The 22,408-nt window shown below is 37.1% G+C and overlaps 4 protein-coding genes across 7 annotated transcripts; 1 reads left to right on the top strand and 3 right to left on the bottom strand.

The window, feature by feature from the left end:
• Positions 1 to 6: 6 nt before the first annotated feature.
• Positions 7 to 2,504, bottom strand: LOC127977423 (stannin). 3 transcript variants are annotated; one of them, XM_052582331.1, is made up of 3 exons: positions 1,034 to 1,167; positions 649 to 695; positions 7 to 543 (listed from the first exon to the last, which is right to left on the bottom strand). In XM_052582331.1, exon 3 carries the CDS (start codon positions 469 to 471, stop codon positions 208 to 210), a length of 264 nt encoding a protein of 87 aa, XP_052438291.1. In that variant the 5' UTR covers positions 472 to 543; positions 649 to 695; positions 1,034 to 1,167; the 3' UTR covers positions 7 to 207. The 3 variants fall into 3 exon arrangements, with proteins under 3 accessions (XP_052438291.1, XP_052438290.1, XP_052438289.1); XM_052582330.1 differs by lacking the exons at positions 649 to 695; positions 1,034 to 1,167 and adding an exon at positions 2,378 to 2,504; XM_052582329.1 differs by lacking the exons at positions 649 to 695; positions 1,034 to 1,167 and adding an exon at positions 1,376 to 1,697.
• LOC127977421 (lipopolysaccharide-induced tumor necrosis factor-alpha factor homolog) lies at positions 1,087 to 6,160 on the top strand. Of its 2 annotated transcripts, none has more exons than XM_052582325.1 (4): positions 1,087 to 1,230; positions 2,807 to 3,025; positions 5,465 to 5,621; positions 5,717 to 6,160. In XM_052582325.1, the coding sequence occupies exons 2-4, from the start codon at positions 2,821 to 2,823 to the stop codon at positions 5,823 to 5,825; spliced, it is 471 nt and encodes a 156-aa protein (XP_052438285.1). In that variant the 5' UTR covers positions 1,087 to 1,230; positions 2,807 to 2,820; the 3' UTR covers positions 5,826 to 6,160. The 2 variants fall into 2 exon arrangements, with proteins under 2 accessions (XP_052438285.1, XP_052438287.1); XM_052582327.1 differs by lacking the exon at positions 1,087 to 1,230 and adding an exon at positions 2,397 to 2,560.
• LOC127977422 (recQ-mediated genome instability protein 2-like) lies at positions 6,007 to 7,836 on the bottom strand. The gene is made up of 2 exons (XM_052582328.1): positions 7,439 to 7,836; positions 6,007 to 6,432 (listed from the first exon to the last, which is right to left on the bottom strand). The coding sequence occupies exons 1-2, from the start codon at positions 7,734 to 7,736 to the stop codon at positions 6,281 to 6,283; spliced, it is 450 nt and encodes a 149-aa protein (XP_052438288.1). The 5' UTR covers positions 7,737 to 7,836; the 3' UTR covers positions 6,007 to 6,280.
• A 2,438-nt stretch (positions 7,837 to 10,274) lies between these two features.
• On the bottom strand, positions 10,275 to 21,028 carry LOC127977504 (uncharacterized). Its single transcript, XM_052582387.1, has 40 exons — positions 20,931 to 21,028; positions 20,658 to 20,776; positions 20,376 to 20,552; positions 20,136 to 20,167; positions 19,946 to 20,043; positions 19,830 to 19,852; positions 19,706 to 19,727; positions 19,596 to 19,623; positions 19,427 to 19,508; positions 19,175 to 19,315; positions 18,889 to 19,100; positions 18,674 to 18,804; positions 18,322 to 18,440; positions 18,086 to 18,241; positions 17,788 to 17,996; positions 17,610 to 17,695; positions 17,305 to 17,435; positions 17,098 to 17,223; positions 16,817 to 17,007; positions 16,632 to 16,723; positions 16,265 to 16,395; positions 16,007 to 16,131; positions 15,806 to 15,923; positions 15,518 to 15,730; positions 15,200 to 15,370; positions 14,960 to 15,112; positions 14,580 to 14,629; positions 14,347 to 14,479; positions 14,168 to 14,250; positions 13,948 to 14,077; positions 13,437 to 13,627; positions 13,191 to 13,281; positions 12,811 to 12,931; positions 12,434 to 12,633; positions 12,190 to 12,345; positions 11,964 to 12,097; positions 11,453 to 11,598; positions 11,200 to 11,294; positions 10,870 to 11,104; positions 10,275 to 10,731 (listed from the first exon to the last, which is right to left on the bottom strand). The coding sequence occupies exons 1-40, from the start codon at positions 21,001 to 21,003 to the stop codon at positions 10,646 to 10,648; spliced, it is 5,010 nt and encodes a 1,669-aa protein (XP_052438347.1). The 5' UTR covers positions 21,004 to 21,028; the 3' UTR covers positions 10,275 to 10,645.
• Positions 21,029 to 22,408: the final 1,380 nt, after the last annotated feature.

Below are 22,408 nucleotides of genomic sequence, written 5' to 3'. Positions count from 1 at the left end.
GATTTAGCTTAAGAACTTAGTTACGGCTTTACAAATAGCATTGCACAAAAACTATGACAGTTATTGATTTCACATTATAACAGGGCTCTACCACCACAAAATGGGCGAGAAAAAAAAAATCACGTGAAAGCAACTAGACAACTGCATGCAGTAGGTTGCTTTGAAACACGACCCACTACACAGTATGCACTGCGAAGGGAGATGGACTTAGGTGTGGCTCTCCGTGCCGTTAGGGGTGAGCTTGGTCTTGTGCTCCACCCGCGGGCCTTTGGCCGAATACTGGACCAGTAAGAAGGGCTCCTTGGTTTCCCCTTCACCGACAATGCTTTCCTCGTCTTCAGACTGACTGATGCGCTGCAGTCGCAAGTAGCACCAACAACCAAGAATTAAAGCTCCTAGTGCTGCAATGGCAATAAGTATTACAATAATCGTGACGACCCCGGTGGTGGGGCTATGGTCCGTGATAGACATCCTGTCAGCCAGTAGAAGCTCAACCACAGGCCTTCAAAAGTCCAGTTCTGCAGAGTTCTGGTAGGTTTACATCTGAAACACAGAAGAACCAGGATGAGCTACAATAAGCTCAAGTGATTTCAGCCAGCTTTCGTTACATCATAACACGTTTAGAAAATGTCTCTAACAGAGTTTTACCTGATCTTGTTTCAGTTTTATAGTTGAGGACATTTTTAATGACATGTCTGTATAATAAAAAGCAAACGTGGTAGTTAACAGTTTCTTATTGGCCTGATTAATAAGCTCTCCATAAATCAGACAATCTACAATTTAATAACAATTAATATTAAATAATTCATAGCGTTTAAAAGATTAGACTTGCAATTAACATCTGCAATTGGTTAGTAAAAAATTTTTTTTTTATGTTTTTTTTTTTTTTTGGATTTGATTTTCGTGTGGTGGGTGTTTCGACCATTTCGAAACAGTGAATCATTTTGCCAAGGAAATGGTTCAATTGTTTCAAAGTTTCGATTCTCCCATCAACTCTCTCTCATTTTTTGGGAAACGTTTCATACAGTTTTACCAGCTTTTACTGCTCGTGTCATGGTTGCCTTCGTGAAGCCACAGGTTATGCAACGGATTTGAGAAGAGCATCTTGGCAAAGACTTTCCATCTTGCGAGTGGCACGAGGCCTAACGTTATCCGCTGGCTATAACGCGACCGCTGAAGGCTTTACGACGTTCATAAATAACAGAGCTAACATCTGCGAAAACGACTGCGGTAAGTGTGGTTACATCAGTATTTTTTTTTTTCGAACAGAAAGACAGTAGCCATTTTTATGCGATCCAAACAAGAATTGAGACAGTTTATACTGGACAATTAACGTTACTGTTATGAAATGAAGGATAAAACATGTAAAGCTTACCCAAACTAGGCTGCTTTTTAAATCAAAGAATAACGCTTCTGTACGTTTTGCGAACCATGTCGCGAGAGTTGACGCCCAGCTTCAGAAACCGTCCGTCCGTCTCCAGATCCAGCTGCTGTGTTATAACTCATAATATCTAAAACCAGACACTTACATTTCCAGGCCGGGCCGATCAAATAAATAAATAAATAAATAAATAAAGCTTTTCACTGTACAGGATATGAGATCACGACTAAAAAGGACTCATATCCAATCAAACAGCCTAAAAGAAATGGTGTTTTAACCATAGACAGTTAACCAGTAGAGGAGGCGCTCACACAGGCGGACGTGGTCTTCCTATGCAAGACCAGAGGCGAGACATTTGTTTTGCATACACAGACGAATGGAAAGAGATTAACTTATTTATTTATGAATATGAAACATTAAATATTATTATAGCACGCACACGTTTTGCACTGATAATGCAGAAGCCATGTTTAAAATATGCATCCCTTTGGGTGAAAAAGTTACAAATACAAAATGCAAAACAGTCACACCATTATAATAAATATAATACATTTAAATAAATAAATTATTTTTACGTTTTTTTTTCTTGCATGTCTTTAAAAGAAAGGGAGTGTAAATGCACTCTTTATTATTATTATTATTATTATTATTATTATTTGTACTACTGATACTTTATATTTATGCAATTACAAATAGTTTTATTTTGATTAAAGAACAGAAAGAAAGAAAAACAGAAATAAATTGCACACATGCTAGCCAATCCAAAAGTTATGTATTGATATATAAAACGTTTAATATATATATATATATGTTTAAATATAGAAAATAATATACGATAAGTATAAGCTGAATTATAGTTATATGATCGATATAAGTTACTCGCTGCCTACTCATGTGACCAATCGCGGAACTTGAGGGAACGTCTAATTGTATTTCCCATTTCTCAAAAATAACATCTAAATCGCTACTTATTAAATCTATTGAGGTCCAACTTACATTCTGACTTTATGTACAGCTCGTGTGGTCTCAAGTGTCCGTCTTTGATCTTATAATCTTATAAGAGAGTCCAGCCCACTCATCTCTGTTGCGGAAATACAGCAAGCGCGAAACAAAACTAAGCAGCAGGAAAGGTTTTTTGTCGGTTCGTGTGTGAGTCTGCTCTTATAAACTACACTAACCGTAAGTCTTATTCGTTCCAAGTTATTTTCAGTTTATTTGTGTAGTTCGAGCGTCGCTTTGTTGTTTCGAGGTGTTAAGTTCCAACTCTGAGAACTTTTATTTCTCGCGTTGAACGTGGTATTTGTAGTTTGACGTTTTCTGCCTCAGAAAACTTATGACCTGCCAATAATTGGGCAAGACTATGAATAACGTTACAATAATAACCGTGTATTTACTAAAAAGCTGTTTGTTGTTATGTTTCTATAGCACCCCTTAAGGCGATGGCAAGCGCACCCCCACAAGAGACCTCCGCATTTGTGGGACACCCTCCTCTTCCATCGTATGAGGAGGCATTGGGATCAAACCCACCAATGCCCTATGCTCCAGCTGATATGAAGACATCTGTGCCTCCATATCCAACACAAGCCTACAGCCCGATGTATCCCCCACCACCCAATCAAGGTCAACCTGTCACCAGTCCTGTTGGTAATGACACTTACTCTTATTCCACTATGGCTTTTTATCAGTCACACATTTAAAACTCAAGAATTTATAAGAAAAAAAGTTGTACATCTCACTCAAAAGATACAAATGATTTAGAGATTTATATAAAGACTAATCTGATTGACTTCCACCACATCAACTGGTAGTGCAGTGCTGTTGATTAACCACAAAAACCAACCTGGACGAGCTAAAAGCAGAATCTGGTTGAATCTGGTTTTTCCAGTTAAACTCGAGCATACTTAAGTTTTTTTTTATTCATACTCTGCATGTAGTTCAGCTCTGCATTTGTCCTTTTGGCTTTTTTTTTTTTTTAATATAAGAAATGATATTGAATAAATTCAATTTGAATACAATATATTATAATTTATATGAATGTAGACAATGTTTTTTTTTATAAAAGGAATAACTATATATATAATTTGAAAAAGAATAGTATTAATTTATAAAATTATTCTTTAAATATATTTGTAATATCATTAAAACTTTTAAATATATTTTCATATAATTCATTTACATTCAAACAGTTAACTTATATTTTATATAAATCATATTTTAAATACAAATATTTTAATTTGCCAAATATACTGAACAAAATTATTAAATGCAACACTTCAATAAATGCCCCCATTTTTCATGAGCTGAACTCAAAGATCTAAGACTTTTTCTATGTACACAAAAGGCTTATCTCTCTCAAATATTGTTGACAAATCTGTGTAAATCTGTGTTAGTGAGCACTTCTCCTTTGCCGAGATAATCCATCCACCTCACAGGTGTGGCATATCGAGATGATGATTGGATAGCATGATTATTGCACAGGTGTGCCTTAGGCTGGCCACAATAAAAGGCCACTCTAAAAATTGCAGTTTTACTGTATTGGGGGGTCTGGGGGGGGTCCGATAACCAGTCAACATCTGGTATGACCACCATTTGCCTCACGCAGTACAACACATCTCCTTCACATCGAGTTGATCAGGTTGTTGATTGTGTCTTTGGAATGTTGGTCCACTCCTCTTCAATGGCTGTGTGAAGTTGCTGGATATTGGCAGTAACTGGAACACACTGTCGTGTGCATCCCAGAGCATCCCAAACATGCTCAATGGGTGACATGTCCGGTGAGTATGCTGGCCATGCAAGAACTGGGGTGTTTTCAGCTTCCAGGAATTATGTTCAGGACCTTGCAACATGGGGCCGTGCATTGTCATGCTGCAACATGAGGTGATGGTCGTGGATGAATGACACAACAAAGGGGCTCAGAATCTCATCACGGTATCTCTGTGCAGTTAAAATGGCATCAATAAAATGCAACTGTGTTCACGGTCCATAACATACGCCTGCCCATATCATAACCCTGCCGATCCACAACATTGACAACAACAAACCACTCACCCACACAACGCCATACACATTGTCTGCCATCTGCCCTGTACAGTGAAAACTGGGATTCATCCGTGAAGAGAACACCTCTCCAAAGTGCCAGATGTGATCATATGTGAGCATTTGCCCAATCAAGTTGATTATGACGACAAACTGCAGTCAGGTCGAGACCGATGAGAATGACGAGCATGTAGATGAGCTTCCCTGAGATGGTTTATGACAGTCTGTGCAGAAATTCTTTGGTTATGCAAACCAATTGTTGCAGCAGCTGTCTAGGTGGCTGGTCTGGATGTGGAGGTCCTGGGCTGGTGTGGTTACACATGGTCTGCGTTTGTGAGGATTGTCGGAAGTACTAAAAAATGATCTGAAACACCTTTGGAGATGGCTTATAGTAGACAAATGAAAATTCAATTGATGGGCAAAAACTCTGGTGGACATTGCTGCAGTCAGCATGCCAGTCACATGCTCCCTCAAAACTTGTGACATCTGTGGCATTGTGCTGTGTGATAAAACTGCACATTTTAGAGTGGCCTTTTATTGTGGCCAGCCTAAGGCACACCTGTGCAATAATCATGCTATCCAATCAGCAGCTTGATATGCCACACCTGTGAGGTGGATGGATTATCTCGGCAAAGGAGAAGTGCTCACTAACACAGATTTAGACAGATTTGTGAACAATATTTGTGAGAAATAGGCCTTTGTGTACATAGAAAAAGTCTTAGATCTTTGAGTTCAGCTCATGAAAAATAGGGGCAAAAACAAGTTTTGCGTTTATAATTTTGTTCAGTGTATTTCACATTACATATTTTAACAGTTATATTAAAAAAAATATTCCATTAGCCTTAGTTATTTACCATATTTATATTTTTTATTTTTGTAAAAAAGTAAATTTCCATTGACTAAAATTTATATTCATACACATTGATCCTTTTTTTTTAACCCTAATATTTAAACAGTAAATGTGTGACACCTGTGGCTTTGAATAATAATAAACATTATGTATTGTATATAAAAGGAATTTCTAAGCTTTTTGTTTTTGTCCTAAAGTATCTGTTCAGACCGTATACGTTCAGCCTGGTCTGGTGTTTGGGAATGTTCCAGTGCAAGCGCATTGCCCAGTATGTGCACAGAACGTGATAACTCGCCTGGAGTATACATCAGGAGCACTAGCTTGGCTCTCTTGCGCAGGCCTTGCCATTTTTGGGTTAGATGAAGCATTACATAATATACACTCTTATGGTTTTCTTCTTTTGCTCAAACACTCCCCTGATTGTTCTGTTCTCATCTCCCATGTTCTAGTTGTATCTACGGCTGCTGCCTGATTCCCTTCTGTGTGGACAGTCTGAAGGATGTGACCCACCACTGTCCAAACTGCAGCAGTGCTTTAGGAGTCTATAGGAGAATGTGAACCAGCTGCAGAACATGTGAAGGAGTTGTGTGACACATCGACTCTATATTTATTATCATTCTTCAGCCAGAGTCAATTCATTATCTGTGCCACACTGACGTGTATTTGTACACACGCCTACCTTAACGTACTTGTCTTTTCATTGTAAACTGTGATTTAACTTAAAGTTAAATCTTAAAAATATAAAAATAAAAATAACTTTATTTCACACTAGTGAAGACATCTGTGTAACATTTATACATAATTACAGTGCAAAAGTTCTTCTTTCTTTAATCAAATGTATGTAGAAAATGATTAAATAAATGAATATGTGTATGCTTTCACACTCAAAAGTCCTATCGTGTGCATGTAATGCAATTTCTGTTTGTTCCCTCTGTTTGCTTGGCAAATATTATAAATGCTGCACCAGAACAAAAACAACCGGATCAGTCTCATGACACAAACAAATAAAAGATTTAAGGCAAAATCTGCTGGAGATCTTCTACTTCGTAGATCCAGTTTTTCCTGTGAATCAAAGCATTTTCAGAAAGATCTGCCATCTTCACAGCACGCAGCACCGGCTCTGGACTGTGAGACTGGATGACACCCATAACCATGACGTATTTACCTGTGGGTTAAAAAAATAGAAAATTAGAAGAATACCTCAGTGTTTAAAATATTTACTTTGTGAATTTGTCACTCACGTGACCTAATTAATATTCATGAGTGGCGGTTTTTGTCATATCCTCCTGAGAAACAGAAAATTCACTTTGTGAATTACATTTAATTCATATGTTATGTCCTCTGTAGAGGACACAAGGACTCAGAAAAAGAAGAAAAAATAAAAGACTATGAAAAGACAAAACCAATAGATATAATAATAATAATATATATATATATATATATATATATATATATATATATATATATATATATGTGTGTGTGTGTGTGTGTGTGTGTGTGTATATATATATATATATATATATATATATTAGTTTTTAATACAAAACTTCGTTTAAGAATGGTTCTCAACTGTTACACAAAAACATAAAATGATTTGATATACCATCTTGCTTTATGCAATGTTTAAAAATTGCATAACTAGTTTTCCCATTCAGCACAATGTAATCTATACACAGTATCTAATTTGCATATTACAGCGTGTTGAAAAAAGAAGTGTAATAATGGGAACAGTAATTCGCCAGACTTTCATAATAATATCTAATATTTCATAAGAATGTTGATATATATATATATTTTCCCCCTATTCAATTCTTATGTCTCCCAAAACGCATAATAAACATGCTTTTTGTCCTGGTGTCCTCTAGTGGACATTCAATTATTGATTTGAAGCCCCGTAACGTTTCTGAGATGTTGATTTATGACAAACAATTTGAAAATTATTATTAATCCGGTTTAAGTAATTACTAATTATTATCATGTGAGGTCTCAGAGAAATTCACTAAAATACAATGTCCACTACTGAGACAAATACTCCATAGCTGTGTCTCAGGAGGATAAAAAACATGTAATATACGCAAACAGAAAAACTAACCGTGTATTTTATTCATATTTTGTATATTTTTCTCTTTGTCTTCAGAAAACCTAAAAAAAAAAAAGAAAAAGCTACTAACCAGCACTCAGGCAGGGTTTTCCCTTCGGCACGCTGTTAATGCCGCTGACGACAAAGTTCCCGGTCTCGTCCAGAATGAGCACGGTGTTGTGATCGGACTGCACTTCCAGCACAGTCCCCTGCATCCAGACCACGGACACCGGTAACGAGCGCTGCTCACCGGGGCCCAGTCGTCTGATAACATACTCGGACCTTCCTCCTGCTGTCTGGCGCTCTGTCCCTTCACGCAGCTGGCTGGACAACACTTTCACCGGAGGACTGCGAGCTCTGTCTGCACTCAGAAAACTGCTTCCCATCATCTTAAGGTCTGATTGAAAACCATACAGTCTATGTTGTAAACGCGCTCTGTTTTTCAAACGCGTGCAGAAGAAGAAAAGAAAAGAAAAAGATCCGGACGTGACGATTTGTTTCAAAATAAAGGCGCGAATTATATTTTACTGTAGAAGCAAGTTCAATCAAAATGTGTGAGTTGATGTTGTCGATGTCGATGTTAGCCTAATGTTGTAAATAGAGACGAAACATTTTTCGATCATTTTAATATACTACAGTATACTAATATACTATGATTTTTCGATCATTTTAATATACTACATATACTAAATATTCTACATAGAATATTGGTAACACTTTACAACAGGGTTTCATTAGTTAAAGTAACAAACGAAAAATACATGTATTGTATTAAATGTATTGTGTTATATTTATTAATCTTTATTAATGTTAGTTAATGAAATACAGTTGTTCACTTTTAGTTCACTGTTAATTCACGTTAACAAGCACAACTTTTGGTTTGAATTATGCATTTAATGTTGGAATTAACTTAAACATATATATATATATTTAAATTAACATAAACATAAATAAATGCTGTCAAATTATTGTTCTTATTGTCTTAGTTCATGTTTACTAAATTAGTTAACTAATGAGATTTATTGTAAAGTGTTACCAGAATATTTAACAGCGTTAATAATATACATGTACACTCACCAGCCACTTTATTAGGTACTTCTGTTCAATTGCTTGGTAACACAAATTGCTAATCAGCCAATCACATGGCAGCAACTCAATGCATTTAGGCATCTAGATGTTCTAAACCTTTAGCTCAAGCGAAAGGTTGGGGGTTCGAGTCCCGGTGAACACATGTTAGGTAAAATGGTTAGCCTGAATGCAATGTAAGTCGCTTTGGATAAAAGTGTCTGCTAAATGCTTAAGTATTTAAGTATAAGTATTAAAATGTGGTGGAGATGACTTGCTGGAGTTTAGACCGAGCATCAGAAAGGGGATTTAAGTGACTTTGAAAGTGGAATGGTTGTTGGTGCCAGACGGGCCGGTCTGAGTATTTCACAGACTGCTGATCTACTGGGACTTTCACGAACAACCATCTTGGGTTTACTGAGAATGGTCCAAAAAAGACAAAATATCCAGTGAGCCACAGTTGTGTGGACAAAAATGCCTTGTTTATGTCAGAGGAGACAGTAATTCAAATAACAACTTGTTACAACCAAGGTGTGTAGAATAACATCTCTGAATGCACAACACGTCAAACCCTGAAGCAGGTGGGCTACAGAAGCAGAAGTCTTGGTTTCTGCTTTGATGGTAGGTTCAGAATTTGGTGTAAAGAACATGAAAGCATGCATCCATCATGCCTTGTCTCAATGGTTCAGGCTGGTGGTGGTGGTGTAATGGTTTTGGGGGATGTATTTTTGTCACACTTTGGGCCCCTTAGTACCAATTGAGCATTGTTTAAACCCCACAGCCTACCTGAGTATTGTTGCTAACCATGTCCATCACTTTATGACTACAGTGTATCCATCTTCTGATGGCTATTTCCAGCAGGATAATGCACCATGTCACAAAGCTCAAATTATCTCAGACTGCTTTCTTGAACATGACAATGAGTTTACTTTACACTTGCCTCCACAGTCACCAGCTTTCAATCCAATAGAGCAGCTTTGGGATGTGGTGGGATGGTAGATTCACATCATGGATGTGCAGCTGAAAAATCTGCAGCAACTGCGTGATGTTATCATGTCAATATGAACCAAAATCTCTGAGGAATGCTTCCAACACCTTGTTGAATCTATGCCACGGAGAATTAAGGCAGTTCTGAAGGCAAAAGGTGGTCCGACCCTGTACTAGCAAGGTTACCCAATAAAGTGGCCAATGAGAGAGTGTGTGTGTGTGTGTGTGTATGTTTGTGTTTGTGTAATTTATGTGTTTAGCGATATTTGAGCATTCCGTTTACAGTAGTACAAAAAATGAGAGCACTAATAATTAGGAATTTCAGCAACAAAAAGGGGGGGGGGGGCTTGAAGGAAGAAGGCATTATTCATAATGAAAAAAAGAAAATTACACCTTAAAGTAGAGTTTGTATGTAGACTGTACAAATTTTACATGTCCTCAATATTTTTGATAAACAAAATTGAAACAGTAATCAAATAATATTTTATCTTTTTTAAGAACACTAAGAAATAGGTTTACAGTTCAAAAATGTACATTTATATAATCTACATAGAAAAAAACTATAAATTACAAAGCAATCTCTCGGATCTGCTTCAAAACATCCAAAAATAACAGTTTGGGGATTTCCAGAAAAACCTTAATTATACTTGAGCTAAACAATCTCTCCAAAGCTTCAGTCGTATAACTCCGTGTCCAAAAGAAGTGTCAAAACAAAAGGAGCATATAGTGTCAACATCAGATTTTATAAACCACTGTAAAGACCCGCAAAGAAAGAATCAAATCGAATAGTAGTTTTGTTCTTCATAGAGTACCTTTTATTAAATTCTGTATGACTACATTTTACATTATTAGTTATGATCACAAATAAACAGGTACCAGTCATAGAACAAAATACATTTTTATGCCATATTCAAGAACAGCACAAGGAATTCATATAATGATTCTAAATGTCTGAAACAATTAAAGATAGCAGTTTTATAGTTGGAGACAGTTATACAAGTATTTAGACAAAAAAAAAAGTGCTACATATCCTCTGTTCTGATTAGTAGTGGAACATTCCTTTTTGACAATTTGTCATGTACACTTAAGAAAAAATCTGAATCGATGAACAATAGGATGACAAAGAAAATGTGTGATTATGAAAAAAGATTAAGTGGACTAATATGCTGTATTCCTTCATCTACAGAGTCTCACAGATGTATCATCTTGGTAAGATTACAGTGTGGCTAATTCGGGTTCAGTGCTGCTATATGTAATCTCCACCTTGATGATGGTAAGTTAGATAAAGTATTAAAATGCTGAAGAAAACTGTCCATCCACCGGGTCCAATTCCTAGAAAAATAAACATGACAACGACAAAGAGGTAATTAATGATGTCTGATAGACTTCAGCATTTACAAACTGAATCAGATATTCTCAAAGAGACTACTTTTTTCAGCACATATCTTTACAGTGTGCATGAAACCTCACCTGGAGAGCTTGCAGTGTTTTTGACAGTGGTAGCCTTAGTTGTTACAGTGGTAGACGGGGCAGCAGTTGTTGTGTCTGCTGTTAATTTTCCTCCAGACAGATTGAGATTGAGTTTATCCAGCTCTGACTGTAACTGCAGCGAGATCCAGCTTCGCACGACTGTTTGGTTTTCAAATGTTTTTAGATCCTGCAAATTGTTACCAAGAAGACCCACTACTTCTGATATGCTGAGGCTCTGTAATACATAAGGAGTGGATGCTGTGTTATCAAAACAAATGTGAACATTAAACGGGGTATCGATGAACATAATTTTTTTTTTTTTTTGCTCACCGCGATCACGCTTGCATCCAGACTTATGAAAGTGGTCAGGCTCATGCTGACATTGTATGATGACAGATTCCTAATGTAGCCTAGATCTGCACCTCCTACAAAAAAAAGAAAAAAGAAAAGCAAATACTGAATGGAAACTAACGGTTTCGCAATCCGTGAGCAAATTAAGCTGGTATTTTAAAATTCTGAATCATTATGTGCATTTGTATGTGCATTCAATGGGCTTGAAGTGACATTTGAAGGGCGTTCTGACCGAGATAGGCGTCAATGAGCTGGAAGGCTGACAGGATGGTGCGATTATCGGTTGTGGAGGACATGGGAAATGCTTTGTTAGCGATGGTGAAGAGTGCCTTCTTGTTCTCAGATGAACATGTTGACACATCCAAGGCACTGCTCTCCCTGTTATTGAGGATAATAAAAATAAATCTGATGATTAAGCATTTAAATGACATGCAAATATGTACTGTACTATCAGAAAATATATAAATGCTACTTTTTAAAAGGTTGGGGTCAGTGAAATGTTTTTCTATTCAGCAAGGTGGCATTAAACTGAACAAAGTAACAGTATTTCTATTTGAAAAAAAAATGCTGTTCTTTTGAGCTTTCGATTCATCAAAATATCATGGCTCCCAAAATATTAAGCAACACAACTGTTTTCAACATGAATAATAATAAATGTTTCTCAAGCAGCAAATTAGCCTATTTGAATGGTCTCTAAAGGTTCATGTGACACTGAAGACTTGTGTAATGGAACTTTTCTTTACCTCAAACTATCAGGTGATATTGTTGACAATGTGCTGACATTCAGAGAGCAGAGATTTGGTCCTTTCACTAGATTCAGCTCAGTGGCGGTCAAAGTGTTGTTGGCGCTTAGGTATTTGGTAATGATTAGTTTGCTCTGAAAGATTTTAACACATTAACACAAAACCAAATATTTTGCATATGTAAAATAAGAAAGATTCATCTGAAAATTCATGTCAAAATCTGCACCTGTGCAGCGGACCATTCGCCATCATTAGCATTCATGAGCGCTGCCAGTGTGTCGGGTTTAGTGATGTTCCATTTACTTATTTCATCCTCCGTCGCATTCCTGGACACGGACTTCAGTACCTGGACCTTATCTTCTGAAAGGCCGTTTGGCAGTATCTGATGGACAATAGCAACACCTCTACATTAAAAAACTGTCCTGGATGTCCTGGAAGATTTGATCAGATTTTAATACGTGTCATACTACCTCTTTGAGTTTGTCCAAAATGATTCTCTGAAAGTCGCTGTTGTCAATTTTATCACACAGGCTAGCGAGGTTCTCCAGCACCACGGTTGAACTCAGACAGTTACCGAACTGTGTCGCATCATATCCAAAGGGGAAGGCATCATCGCTGATGGCAACACTAGTGATGTTGCCCTTAGTACATTCACTCGCTTGGAACCCAGCTTGGAACACAAGTGAATAACATGATTTAGGAAATTTTGTGGTTAAAAGTTACTGTCCACCTTATTTTGTCCACCTTATTCAGTATAACATCATGAATGAGAGTGTGATGTTGCTTAACTGTAGAGATTTGAGAATTATTTGAGAATGAGAAAAAAACGGAGGTTAAGATGGCATACCCCTCTTGGCTCTGGTTGGAATTATAATGATTGCTTTAAACAGCTTTTTCAGTTGTGGCTTTGGTGTGTTTTGTTCACGCAGCATTTTAAGGAAGGTTTTGAAGAACTTGGCTAAATCACTCTGTTTAAAACAAGAAAGCCATTAAAAAAATAACACGAGGTTAGTTAAAGACATTATTACACTCAGAAACATTTGGTGTAGGATTTTAAACAATTTCCACTCATAACTTGCTAGTAGATTTCACAAATGATTACAAAGAAATGCAAATAGCAAACATGAACATTTAAAGTAGAGAGACTGGAATAGTATTTTCTTGTAAAAAAACAAACCTATTTTTACAGTGTAGCTCAAATGTGTGTAATGTTCACACGTAAAGTACCTCTTTGAATGATCCCCAAAAGCTTTGTGAGAAGTACAAAGGCAGTATTCCCAGATCATCAAGTGTTTTCTGATTCCAGTTGCTTGTTGCTCTAAATAATAGAGACATGTTCTTCCATTACCACACAACCATGACCAGTGCACTTTTAACTAATGCACAGAATCAGGACCGAAAATAACATTCTCTGGAATAATCATAAGCTTACTCAATTTTATTTTACATTTTTTAATCAAGCAATCAACTTGCCCATATTTTGACGTTCCCTTCATGAGAAGATCTTGCATGGCTGATATTTGCGAATCTGAGAGGTCTTTGCAGTTCTTCAAGTTCTCAAGGATTTCTGGGTCTGAGTTTCTGATGACATCACCGCTCACAGCACATGCCAAGTTGCCCAGCACCGCCAGATCCTGTTTACTGATGCTTGTTCTATTAATGCCCTGAATTGAAAAATAAGAAAATGTACAGTTTTTAATAAAATACTATAATAGCTAAAGGCTGTAACACCAAGCTGGCGATCAGCCAAAAACAGAAGTTATGAAACCAAGCAATTAACAAAGTCGCGGGACTTTGTTAATGATTTGTAATGGAGAGTTATTTCTTCTCACGCAGACTCAGAACATAAGTGCTAGTTTGTGGTTTATTCTAGTCTTTTGCTGTGTGTCCAAATACAACTTTGTGGCCTTTTGTCATCAGCAGTTTCTTTGATATTAGTTTGGTATGTTTGGGCCCTAAATGATTTATATTGGGCGATACTTACCAAGCAATCTATAGCATTATTCAACAAAATGTCCCTTCTTCCTCTCAATGTGCCTGAAAAGACTGAGAGATCTGCTGCTCCGACTTGAGTAAAGTATGCCTTGCAGAGGGTTTTGTTGATTGTTTCATAACTGAAGAGGACAACAGACAAAGTATTTTACACCTCTGGCAAACAATATACATTTTTAAAGGAATAGATCAAATTTCTAAGCATGGCTTACTTGAAGTACAGCAACATATCTGAATGATAGTTTTCAAAATCGAAAGGTGATTCCTTTCTAATAATGTTGTACATGCAAGTCAGCTAGGAAACAATTAGAAACAAAGCATATTTATTGTTCATGTTCTGACTTAAACTCAACTGATCACATTTCTGAAAAGCGTTTTTGTCAGCTCTCACCTGAGTCTCGCTCAGGATCACTTTAGATCTGTTCGGTCTCCTTCGACAGGCTTTGATCAGGCCTTTGACTTTGATTTGGGTGTATGTCTGCACTCGTGTGCAAGTAAATCCTTGCAAAACTTCCACAGACAGGCTGCAGACAAAAACAAAATCACAAATGTAAAAATGTTTCTTTCAGTGCATATTCATAAGGTATTTTTATACATAACAGTTAAAAAAGCCAAAATACGTACTCATCAGGCTGGGCAAAAACATTTACCACTGAATCGAAGAAAAGAACCGCCTATAAAGAATTTTAGATAAAAAAAAAAAAAAAGATATTAGCAGAAGAATTATCTACGCTGAAAAACTGTAACAAATTTAAATAAATAAAGGTTCTACATTGACATTGAGGACTCTATGAGAAATATTTAACATCCATGGAATGTTTGCATTCCACAAAAGGTTCTTTACAGTGAAAAAAAGGTTCTTAAGGTTATTAAAATGTTTATTTAAGAACTGTTCAATGAAAGGTTTATTGGAGAACCAAAAATGGATCTTCTACTGTGTCATCACTGCGAACCCCCCTTTTAAAACCGTTATTTTGTTTTAGAGTTGTAGTTTGTTGTAGTACCTGTTCAGGTTTCCACTTTTTTTTGTTAAACTCCATCAGAACTGCTGTGTCTAAATTGGTGTTAATCTGCAGGAACTTTCTTGGAATTTGAACGGCCAAGTCACTGGGAATGTTTGTCATTAAAGCAGATACTGTTGATTCCACTTTGATTAACTAGAGATAAAAAAAGACATTTAAATGCCCAACATATATCATTGCACTTGAAATATCACTTAATATGCTTAAATGATCCTTACTTACCTGTCTCACAAAGGTCGTTTGAACAATCTCTGGGGCAGCCAGTATGTTTTTCACAAATTCTGTGTTTCTGGTTGTTTCAAGAATTTGTGCCGGACTAATGGTTGTCAGGACTGTTGAAGGAATCCCTCCAATCAATGATCCAAGACTTATCAAACTGCTGCCAGTGTTTAACTGTCAGAAAGTCAACAAAGTCATTCCTTTTATGGGATTTTAAGGTCTACTGGAGATGATATTTTGACAAACAATATACTTAAATGTATCTTTAAAATATCAAGAATTTTTAAGTGAAATTTCTTCCACTCGCGACTTAAATTTTACCTTGAAATCTCCACTGAGAAGCACTTGTACGATTGCCTGGGCTTGTCCGAAGGACCATCCAGCTGTACTGCCCAGCGTTGAAAGACTACTGATGAGAACCGATGGAGGTGCTAAATTTATTTGTGTAGTTGTTAGGCCAACAATTTGGCTTCCCAAATTGATAATAGCGCTAACATCAATGGTCTTGATGTTTTTTGCAAGGGTAGCAGATATCTGAGGATGAGTATAAGGAATATCAGTCAGTAACATCACGCTTACACAAAGAAATTACTCAACTGGAATACTTACCGCAGGATCCACACCGGAGCAAGATGTCTTGAAGTTTCCAAGAATGACATTAGTTTGATTTTCATTTAGTTTAGAGAATGTCGATACTGGTGCATCACACTGCAAAAACGAAGGCAAGCTAGTGGAGCACAGAGAACATAGTGAACAAGCTGAACTCAGAAAACGCACTGAGATTTTGATTTGGTTTCTGTTCAGACTTACTCAAATAGATTAAAGTCACTGTTTTGTAGAAAGATGAGCTCTGTGTAGCGGCTGAGGACTTTCTTCGGAAGTGCCTTTTGATTGAACAGCTTTATGTTATCAGGATTCACAGCGAAGAGTTGCATCTGCAAAAAAAAAAATCAGACAGAGTGTGAACAACATGCATTAGCTTGCTTTCACCAATATAATGTCACACAAAACACGGCATGCTTATGTAAGTACCGACGATCTAAATGAACAAATGGATCCAGTTCATACCGTTGTCTGAGGGCCGAAAGAGTAGAGATCGTCCAGAGTCAATAAAGTTATGAATACACCAATGTTGTTGACAAACCACGCAGTTGAATTCAATCTTGCGTCAGAGGAGTTGTAGCATTTTGCTTGAGAGTCTAAAATTGAATAAAATCATTAAGAGTATTTAATACATACACTGCTTAACAAGAGTATCCATTTCTTAAAAACAAATTGTACCACAAGCCTTAAAACAGTAGTTTATATATACATACTAGATGCTGCACTAGAATACTATATATATATATAAAAACAATTACTTGAATTCAAGTCATTTATTGCATTCCCAGGCTAAGAACAAGTATCCTTTCGAAGAAAAAGAAGACTAATTCACCTGTTTTCAGATATGTCTTGATGGTGCCATACACATCGTCAGTGGTAATCTGAGAACCATTAAAGCTGAAATCTTTGCCTAAGACATTGACCCTAGAAGAAAAGAGAATGCATTTGAAAAGTTACAGAAGACTTCGCATTCATACCTCTGAGCCAACAAATTTCAACACATCCGTTCACACTCACATTTTCTTGTATGATTGGCAAGATGCGCTCAGTGTGTCTTTTGACCCTATTAGATCTTTGTTCAGGAACTTCAAGTAGAGCTTGAGTCTACGGTTAAACCACAGATCAACCTCGGTCTCATTGTCACTAGTCAACGCCAGGCGCCAGACGCAGGGAAGGATGGCACTTTTCACATTATCTGGAACATCTTCCTGTAAAAAGACAGAAATAAAGGCATTACAAAAAATGGCGAATTTAAATATTATTCTACATAAATGTGCTTCGAAACTTTTAAGACTCACCGTATCCAAGAACTCGGGGGTTTTGGTAAAGTTGTTGAAGATCACGCAGATTTGTGAATTGTTTTTCACCACTTCCGGCTGTCTCAAGTAGCTTCCCAGCTCAAAAGGAGCAATAGAGTTTACAAGCTGAAATAGATGAGTCAAGCATCAGTTTCTATCTACACTGAGCACTGAGCATCAGATCTGTAGAGCTGATACGCAGCGTACCTCAGATATCCGTGGTGGTGGTATCAGAGAGAGGAAGGTGGTCAGATCTGGAAGCGGCCCAAAGCCGTACAGGCTTTCATTTAAGAACTTGATGAAGCTGTTGTTTCTGTAGCACCTCAGAGGCTGTGGTCCTACAAGAGCAAAAAAGATCGTTCAATAGCAAATGTTGTGTCTTAGTTGATGTTATTGAATAAAGCAAGATATTTATCAAATTATTTATTTATTTCATTTTAGGATCTGACTGTTTTATGCGGGGCGGTGTTTTTTTTAAAATGTCTTAACATGAAGGTAACATGAAGAATTACCCATGAAGGATTGAAGAATGCTATTGTAGATTGCATTTTTGGTGTTTGTGGGTAATGTAGGTCGAACAACATCTAAGAGCCCCAGGCTGTAAATTAAAATGACACAATATATAATGTCTAAATTAGCATAATACACTGCAAATGTAAATGCATTGCCTTTAAAGTCCATTGTTCTTACGCGGTTTGAGTGACATTGCAGTCTGTTTTGTTGAGGAAGTTGAAAAATGGAGACACAAAGCTCTCTGAAAGGTTGTCTACCAGAGGTCTTATTCTCTTCTGGAGCCAAATGACAGCTTCCTGATTTGGGATGCTCAGATTAGACAGGAGGGCTCTGTCAAATATCTGTTTAATCAGTGCTGATTTTACATCTTGTCTGAGCGAGATGTTCTGGAAAGGAGAAAATGATATCATTGGAGCATAAGCGCCGTTTTGGACATTTTAGATAAAGTTAATTAGCATGAATGTTTGGTGCGCACCTGCACTTTCTGGGAGAAGAGGTCAAAGAAAGCAGGAAGCTGGCAATCCTTGACATACTGCAGGACATTGATGATGCTTTGAGAATCATTTAGCACAGGAGGATTCACAGAAAGCTCAGACAGTTGTCTGAGACCCAACTGAGGTAGAACTTCCACCTAAATTGACAAACAAAATGACTGTCACAATGTTTTTTACCATGAGGAATCCTGCATAAATTGCATAATTTTGTACTCACTGCACTGAAGTTTCTGTTCAGTGCCAAAAGGTCATTTAGAGGAGCTGACTGAATGAATGGCCCAAAGTTTCTGTTGACCCACTGCGTACTGTTGGCTGTATCTTTAAGGCACCCGGGATCTGGAAGAGCAACAAGAACATTTACATTGCGATTCATGATGGTAGATCAATGTGAACCTTTCAGGTGTTTTTCCTCATCCATATAATAGAAGATAAAGTAAGCAGTATTTGGCACTTAATCTTTAAATGGGCAAAGACACAATATTTCAGCAGATAATTTCATACTGTAAGCATTTTCATACTTTTAAGTTCAATTTAAAGCAATGAAGAGATTAAAAATATTTTAAACCAACCATCAATGTCTTTGCGAGAGAGGAAGGCGTTCATGAAGTTTGTGTAGATCAGATCCTGTCTTGTAGGGGGTTGCAGTGGATTGCAAATGTCTTGTCCATCTCGTGGAGATGCATTGAAAATATTTGTAGCGCTGAAAGATGACAAACACCGTATTTATTTTAGTGCCTGCAAAATGACATTGTCACTTCATATCATGTAACTAAGACCAACTTACATAGTGCGGTAGGTTTCACAGTTGAGGTTCTTGGTGCTGAGGCAGGACAGGAGACTTTGAGACAGTGAAGGTAAGAAGGGATTTAGACGCCCCTGGAACCATGACTGAATGAAGGCAGGATCTCTCAGTCTCTGGGGACTAAAGCGATTGATCCGGATTTCAGCGATCACATCCAGCACATCGGCCAAAGACACATTGCTGACACCGGGAGTCTGGAATTAAACACACGTTACACTATATAATCACATAACAAATAAAATAAAATAAAATAAAATTAGCTTCATACGTTGTTGGAAAACTTCAGCAGTGCATCATCAAGGTTTGTGCCTATTTTGGTGAAGAAAAGCTTCCAGGTGTCTTTTGTCACGTTGCTTGACAGTTTGCAAGCCAACAGGTCAGCCACTTGTTGAGAGTTTAACTGCGACGGCTGATGGCACAAAAGAGCTTTTATCAAAACATTAACAATGACACATATAAAGAAATATAGTAATGAGGCATTGAATCAAGAGCAAAGCGTTCTTCTTCTGTGTAACATTACCTCTGGTAGACAGGCGAACTGCAACACTGTGAAGTTACAAAGTCCTGTTGCAGTTGAATTCAAGAATTGAGCCACAGCAGAGCTGTAAGCCAGAAGAACATAAAGCATTTACAACAGACCATCATGAGCTCAGTGTTTAACTCACTTGACGGCAGACAGAACAGCTCACCTGTTGACACTTGCACAGAGAGAAGCCTCTGAAAAAGACATAACGAAAACTTTGAGTTTATGCAGAATCGCTGACATCTCAAATCAAGTCAGACATGATCCGTCACTTACCGTTTACAGGAGGTGATGTGCACTGCAGGAGTAACAACAAATGTTTTATAACAATTGCTTTTTGTAGACAGTGAGATGCAGAATATTGAACATTAACTTAATCTTTTTATTGATCATTACTTACATTGCTTGCATTGTTGATGCACACTAGAGGGAATTTAAATACAATTCACACTTTAGTTCCGCATTGAATTTTTTTGATGTGAGCATGTGTTCAAGAGCAAAGTGGTATTGTCTCACCATCAGGAGGAATCATCATCACTGAGTCTCTGATCGTCAGCAGGGCTTCAGACTGGTTAGGAGGGACTGATGATAATGTCTGATCAATCCTGTTAAAGCTGATTCAGAGAAACAAATACACAACCGATGTGATCTTATTCTACACTAACACATCCAGGTCACTTTTGTTTCTTAAAAAAAAGGGACTTACATGGCATTGTAGTTTTCACAAGTGAAGTTTGCCTGCAGGACAGAAGAGAGAGATCGTGAAATTGTTGCACAGGATCAAGACTGATAATAAAGTTGATAAATAAACAACAACAATCATTTTAGAATTTCATTTCAAATATTTTAAACGATATACTTTTAAAAAACACAACAATAATAATAATGTTGTGGTTGTTGCTAAATGCATTTCTACACAGGTTATGTGTAATGTTGTATTGAACACCTTTCTGGCCTGTGTCCGGAGAAAGGGGAGGAAGTTGTTTAGTCTGTCTCTGTTGACGGCTCTAAGAAGGAAGTCAAAGACTCCTGTGAGGATGTTTGTTCTGTTTTCTGGACTAGCGGGAGTATTGAACACCAGTTCCACCAGCTGCTCCATTGTGAGAACAGGAAGAGCATCCAGCTGCAAATGACATGAGACTTGACTGACATGCATTCACAAAGCTTTTGCATAACGTGTCGTCAGCATGTCTTTAATATTCAGCGATAGTAACAATTTCTGACTTACAGCTGAAAAATTGCGGCTGAAAGTGGAAAACTCTTGAATCCGAACCAACGGAGAGAAACTGCCAAAGTTTTGCAGGATGAAGTCCACACTGTTGTTAAATGGCAATGTGCAGTCGACACCTGAAATAAAATCATGAAACCCTTTATTCATTACCTATTATCAGTGGAGGTTATTAAAACCGAATCCTGTAAAGTATTATATGTCAAATAAAGTAAAAAAGAAAAAAAAACATTTTGTATAAGTCTGTTAAACCAAATGATCAGTAACAACTACCTGTGTTTGGACGTTTCGACAGGAATGGAAAAATGAAGTCTCTGAGGACATTCATCTGTGTTGCATTATCCATCAGTCCAGAATTATTATTTAGCTCTGCAAAGCTGTAGCAATAAAACCGTTGGAGATGTAAGAGGATAATGATTACAAAAGTATTTGCAACTGTATGTCATTTCTGATTATGATGACATATTGACTTCTTATAGTGCGCGTATATGACTGCGCTATATTTGCGACAGTCAAATCCACTCACTTGACAACACATGATAGGTAAATATTGATAGCCTGAATGCACTGGAAGTCGCTTTGGATAAAAGCATCTTCTAAATGCATAAACTTAAACTTAACTTAAACTTAACTTGACTATAGGGGGCTCCAAAATTGCAAGATACACAAAACTACAAACATTAACTTTAAAGGAATAGTTCACCCAAATGTAAAATTTTTTGAGAGTTCACTCACCCATCCAAGATGTAGATGGGTTTCTTTATTTAACAGAAAAATATCTGGAGAATTTTAGCATTACATCATTTGCTCACCAATGAATCCTCTGCTGTGCATGGGTTCATTACCGAAAGCAATACTATGGATACAGGATCTTAATTTAGCTATAAGCATCATTTGTTAATTAAACATTGACAGCACCCATTCACTGCAGAGGATCCATTGGTTAGCAAGTGAAGCAATGCTCCAAATATTTTCTGTGGAAGAAACAAACACCCCTTCATCTTGAGTTGAGGGGTCTAAATATTTCTTCAAATGACGAACTTAAAAATAGTGTGTAATGACCTATACAGCAATGTTCTAGATATATTTAGTAAAGAGCCATACAGGCATCTAGTGGGTAAACCATGGCATTACAAATAATAATAATAATAAAAAAAATATCTCACTAAATTAAATTGACATTTTTTCCGCTGGTTTGTTTGAAGAGCTCCGTGAACCACGTGACCGCGCGACGACGCCGACGAGATTAAAGCTCGTCGGAACCATAGACTGTAAAAAAACTCTATCTTTCAATGGCCCTGGCTTTAACTCAAGCGCTACATTTGACGATTTACGAGACAATAAGTGCGACAAAACTGTATTTATTTAGTACTAAAACTTACAAAATTTGAAAGCTGAGTTGCCAATTTGGCGTGAGATTTACATGGGCAGAGTGAGAGCGTGGGACAGTCTGCAAGCGTGTGTCTCGCGCCAAATGCGTGAGAGATGGCAACCCTGATCGTGGATGCATGGACGGTGAGTAGATTTCAGCAAGTTTAAATTTCTGCATGAACTATTCCGTTAATAATTATAATTTCCATTTTAATTATTATTATTATTATTAATAATATTATTGCTTTAATGTTTTTATTTTTTTATATATTTTTTGGTCACACACAACCAGGAAGTAACCTCTGTCTCAACCAGGAGTGTTAACTTATCAGGTGTAAACCAACAGGTTTGTGATAATCAGATAATGAAAGGCTATCAGA

The sequence above is a fragment of the Carassius gibelio genome, chromosome B18, assembly GCF_023724105.1.
Source record: "Carassius gibelio isolate Cgi1373 ecotype wild population from Czech Republic chromosome B18, carGib1.2-hapl.c, whole genome shotgun sequence".
Classification (NCBI taxonomy): domain Eukaryota; kingdom Metazoa; phylum Chordata; class Actinopteri; order Cypriniformes; family Cyprinidae; genus Carassius; species Carassius gibelio.
This window is presented reverse-complemented; position numbering and strand designations above follow the sequence as displayed.

Excerpts from the sequence above, each read along its gene's own strand:
- LOC127977423 (XM_052582330.1), bottom strand. The coding sequence starts at position 471 with ATGTCTATCACGGACCATAGCCCCACCACCGGGGTCGTCACGATTATT.
- LOC127977421 (XM_052582325.1), top strand. The coding sequence starts at position 2,821 with ATGGCAAGCGCACCCCCACAAGAGACCTCCGCATTTGTGGGACACCCT. Across the intron at positions 3,026-5,464 it reads ACCTGTCACCAGTCCTGTTG|TATCTGTTCAGACCGTATAC; the intron begins GTAATGACACTT and ends TTTGTCCTAAAG. Across the intron at positions 5,622-5,716 it reads GCAGGCCTTGCCATTTTTGG|TTGTATCTACGGCTGCTGCC; the intron begins GTTAGATGAAGC and ends CCCATGTTCTAG.
- LOC127977422 (XM_052582328.1), bottom strand. The coding sequence starts at position 7,736 with ATGATGGGAAGCAGTTTTCTGAGTGCAGACAGAGCTCGCAGTCCTCCG. Across the intron at positions 6,433-7,438 it reads AAAACCCTGCCTGAGTGCTG|GTAAATACGTCATGGTTATG; the intron begins GTTAGTAGCTTT and ends TTTAACCCACAG.
- LOC127977504 (XM_052582387.1), bottom strand. The coding sequence starts at position 21,003 with ATGGATAATGCAACACAGATGAATGTCCTCAGAGACTTCATTTTTCCA. Across the intron at positions 20,044-20,135 it reads TGTGAAAACTACAATGCCAT|CTTTAACAGGATTGATCAGA; the intron begins GTAAGTCCCTTT and ends TCTCTGAATCAG. Across the intron at positions 15,731-15,805 it reads GCTCCGGTGTGGATCCTGCG|ATATCTGCTACCCTTGCAAA; the intron begins GTAAGTATTCCA and ends ACTCATCCTCAG.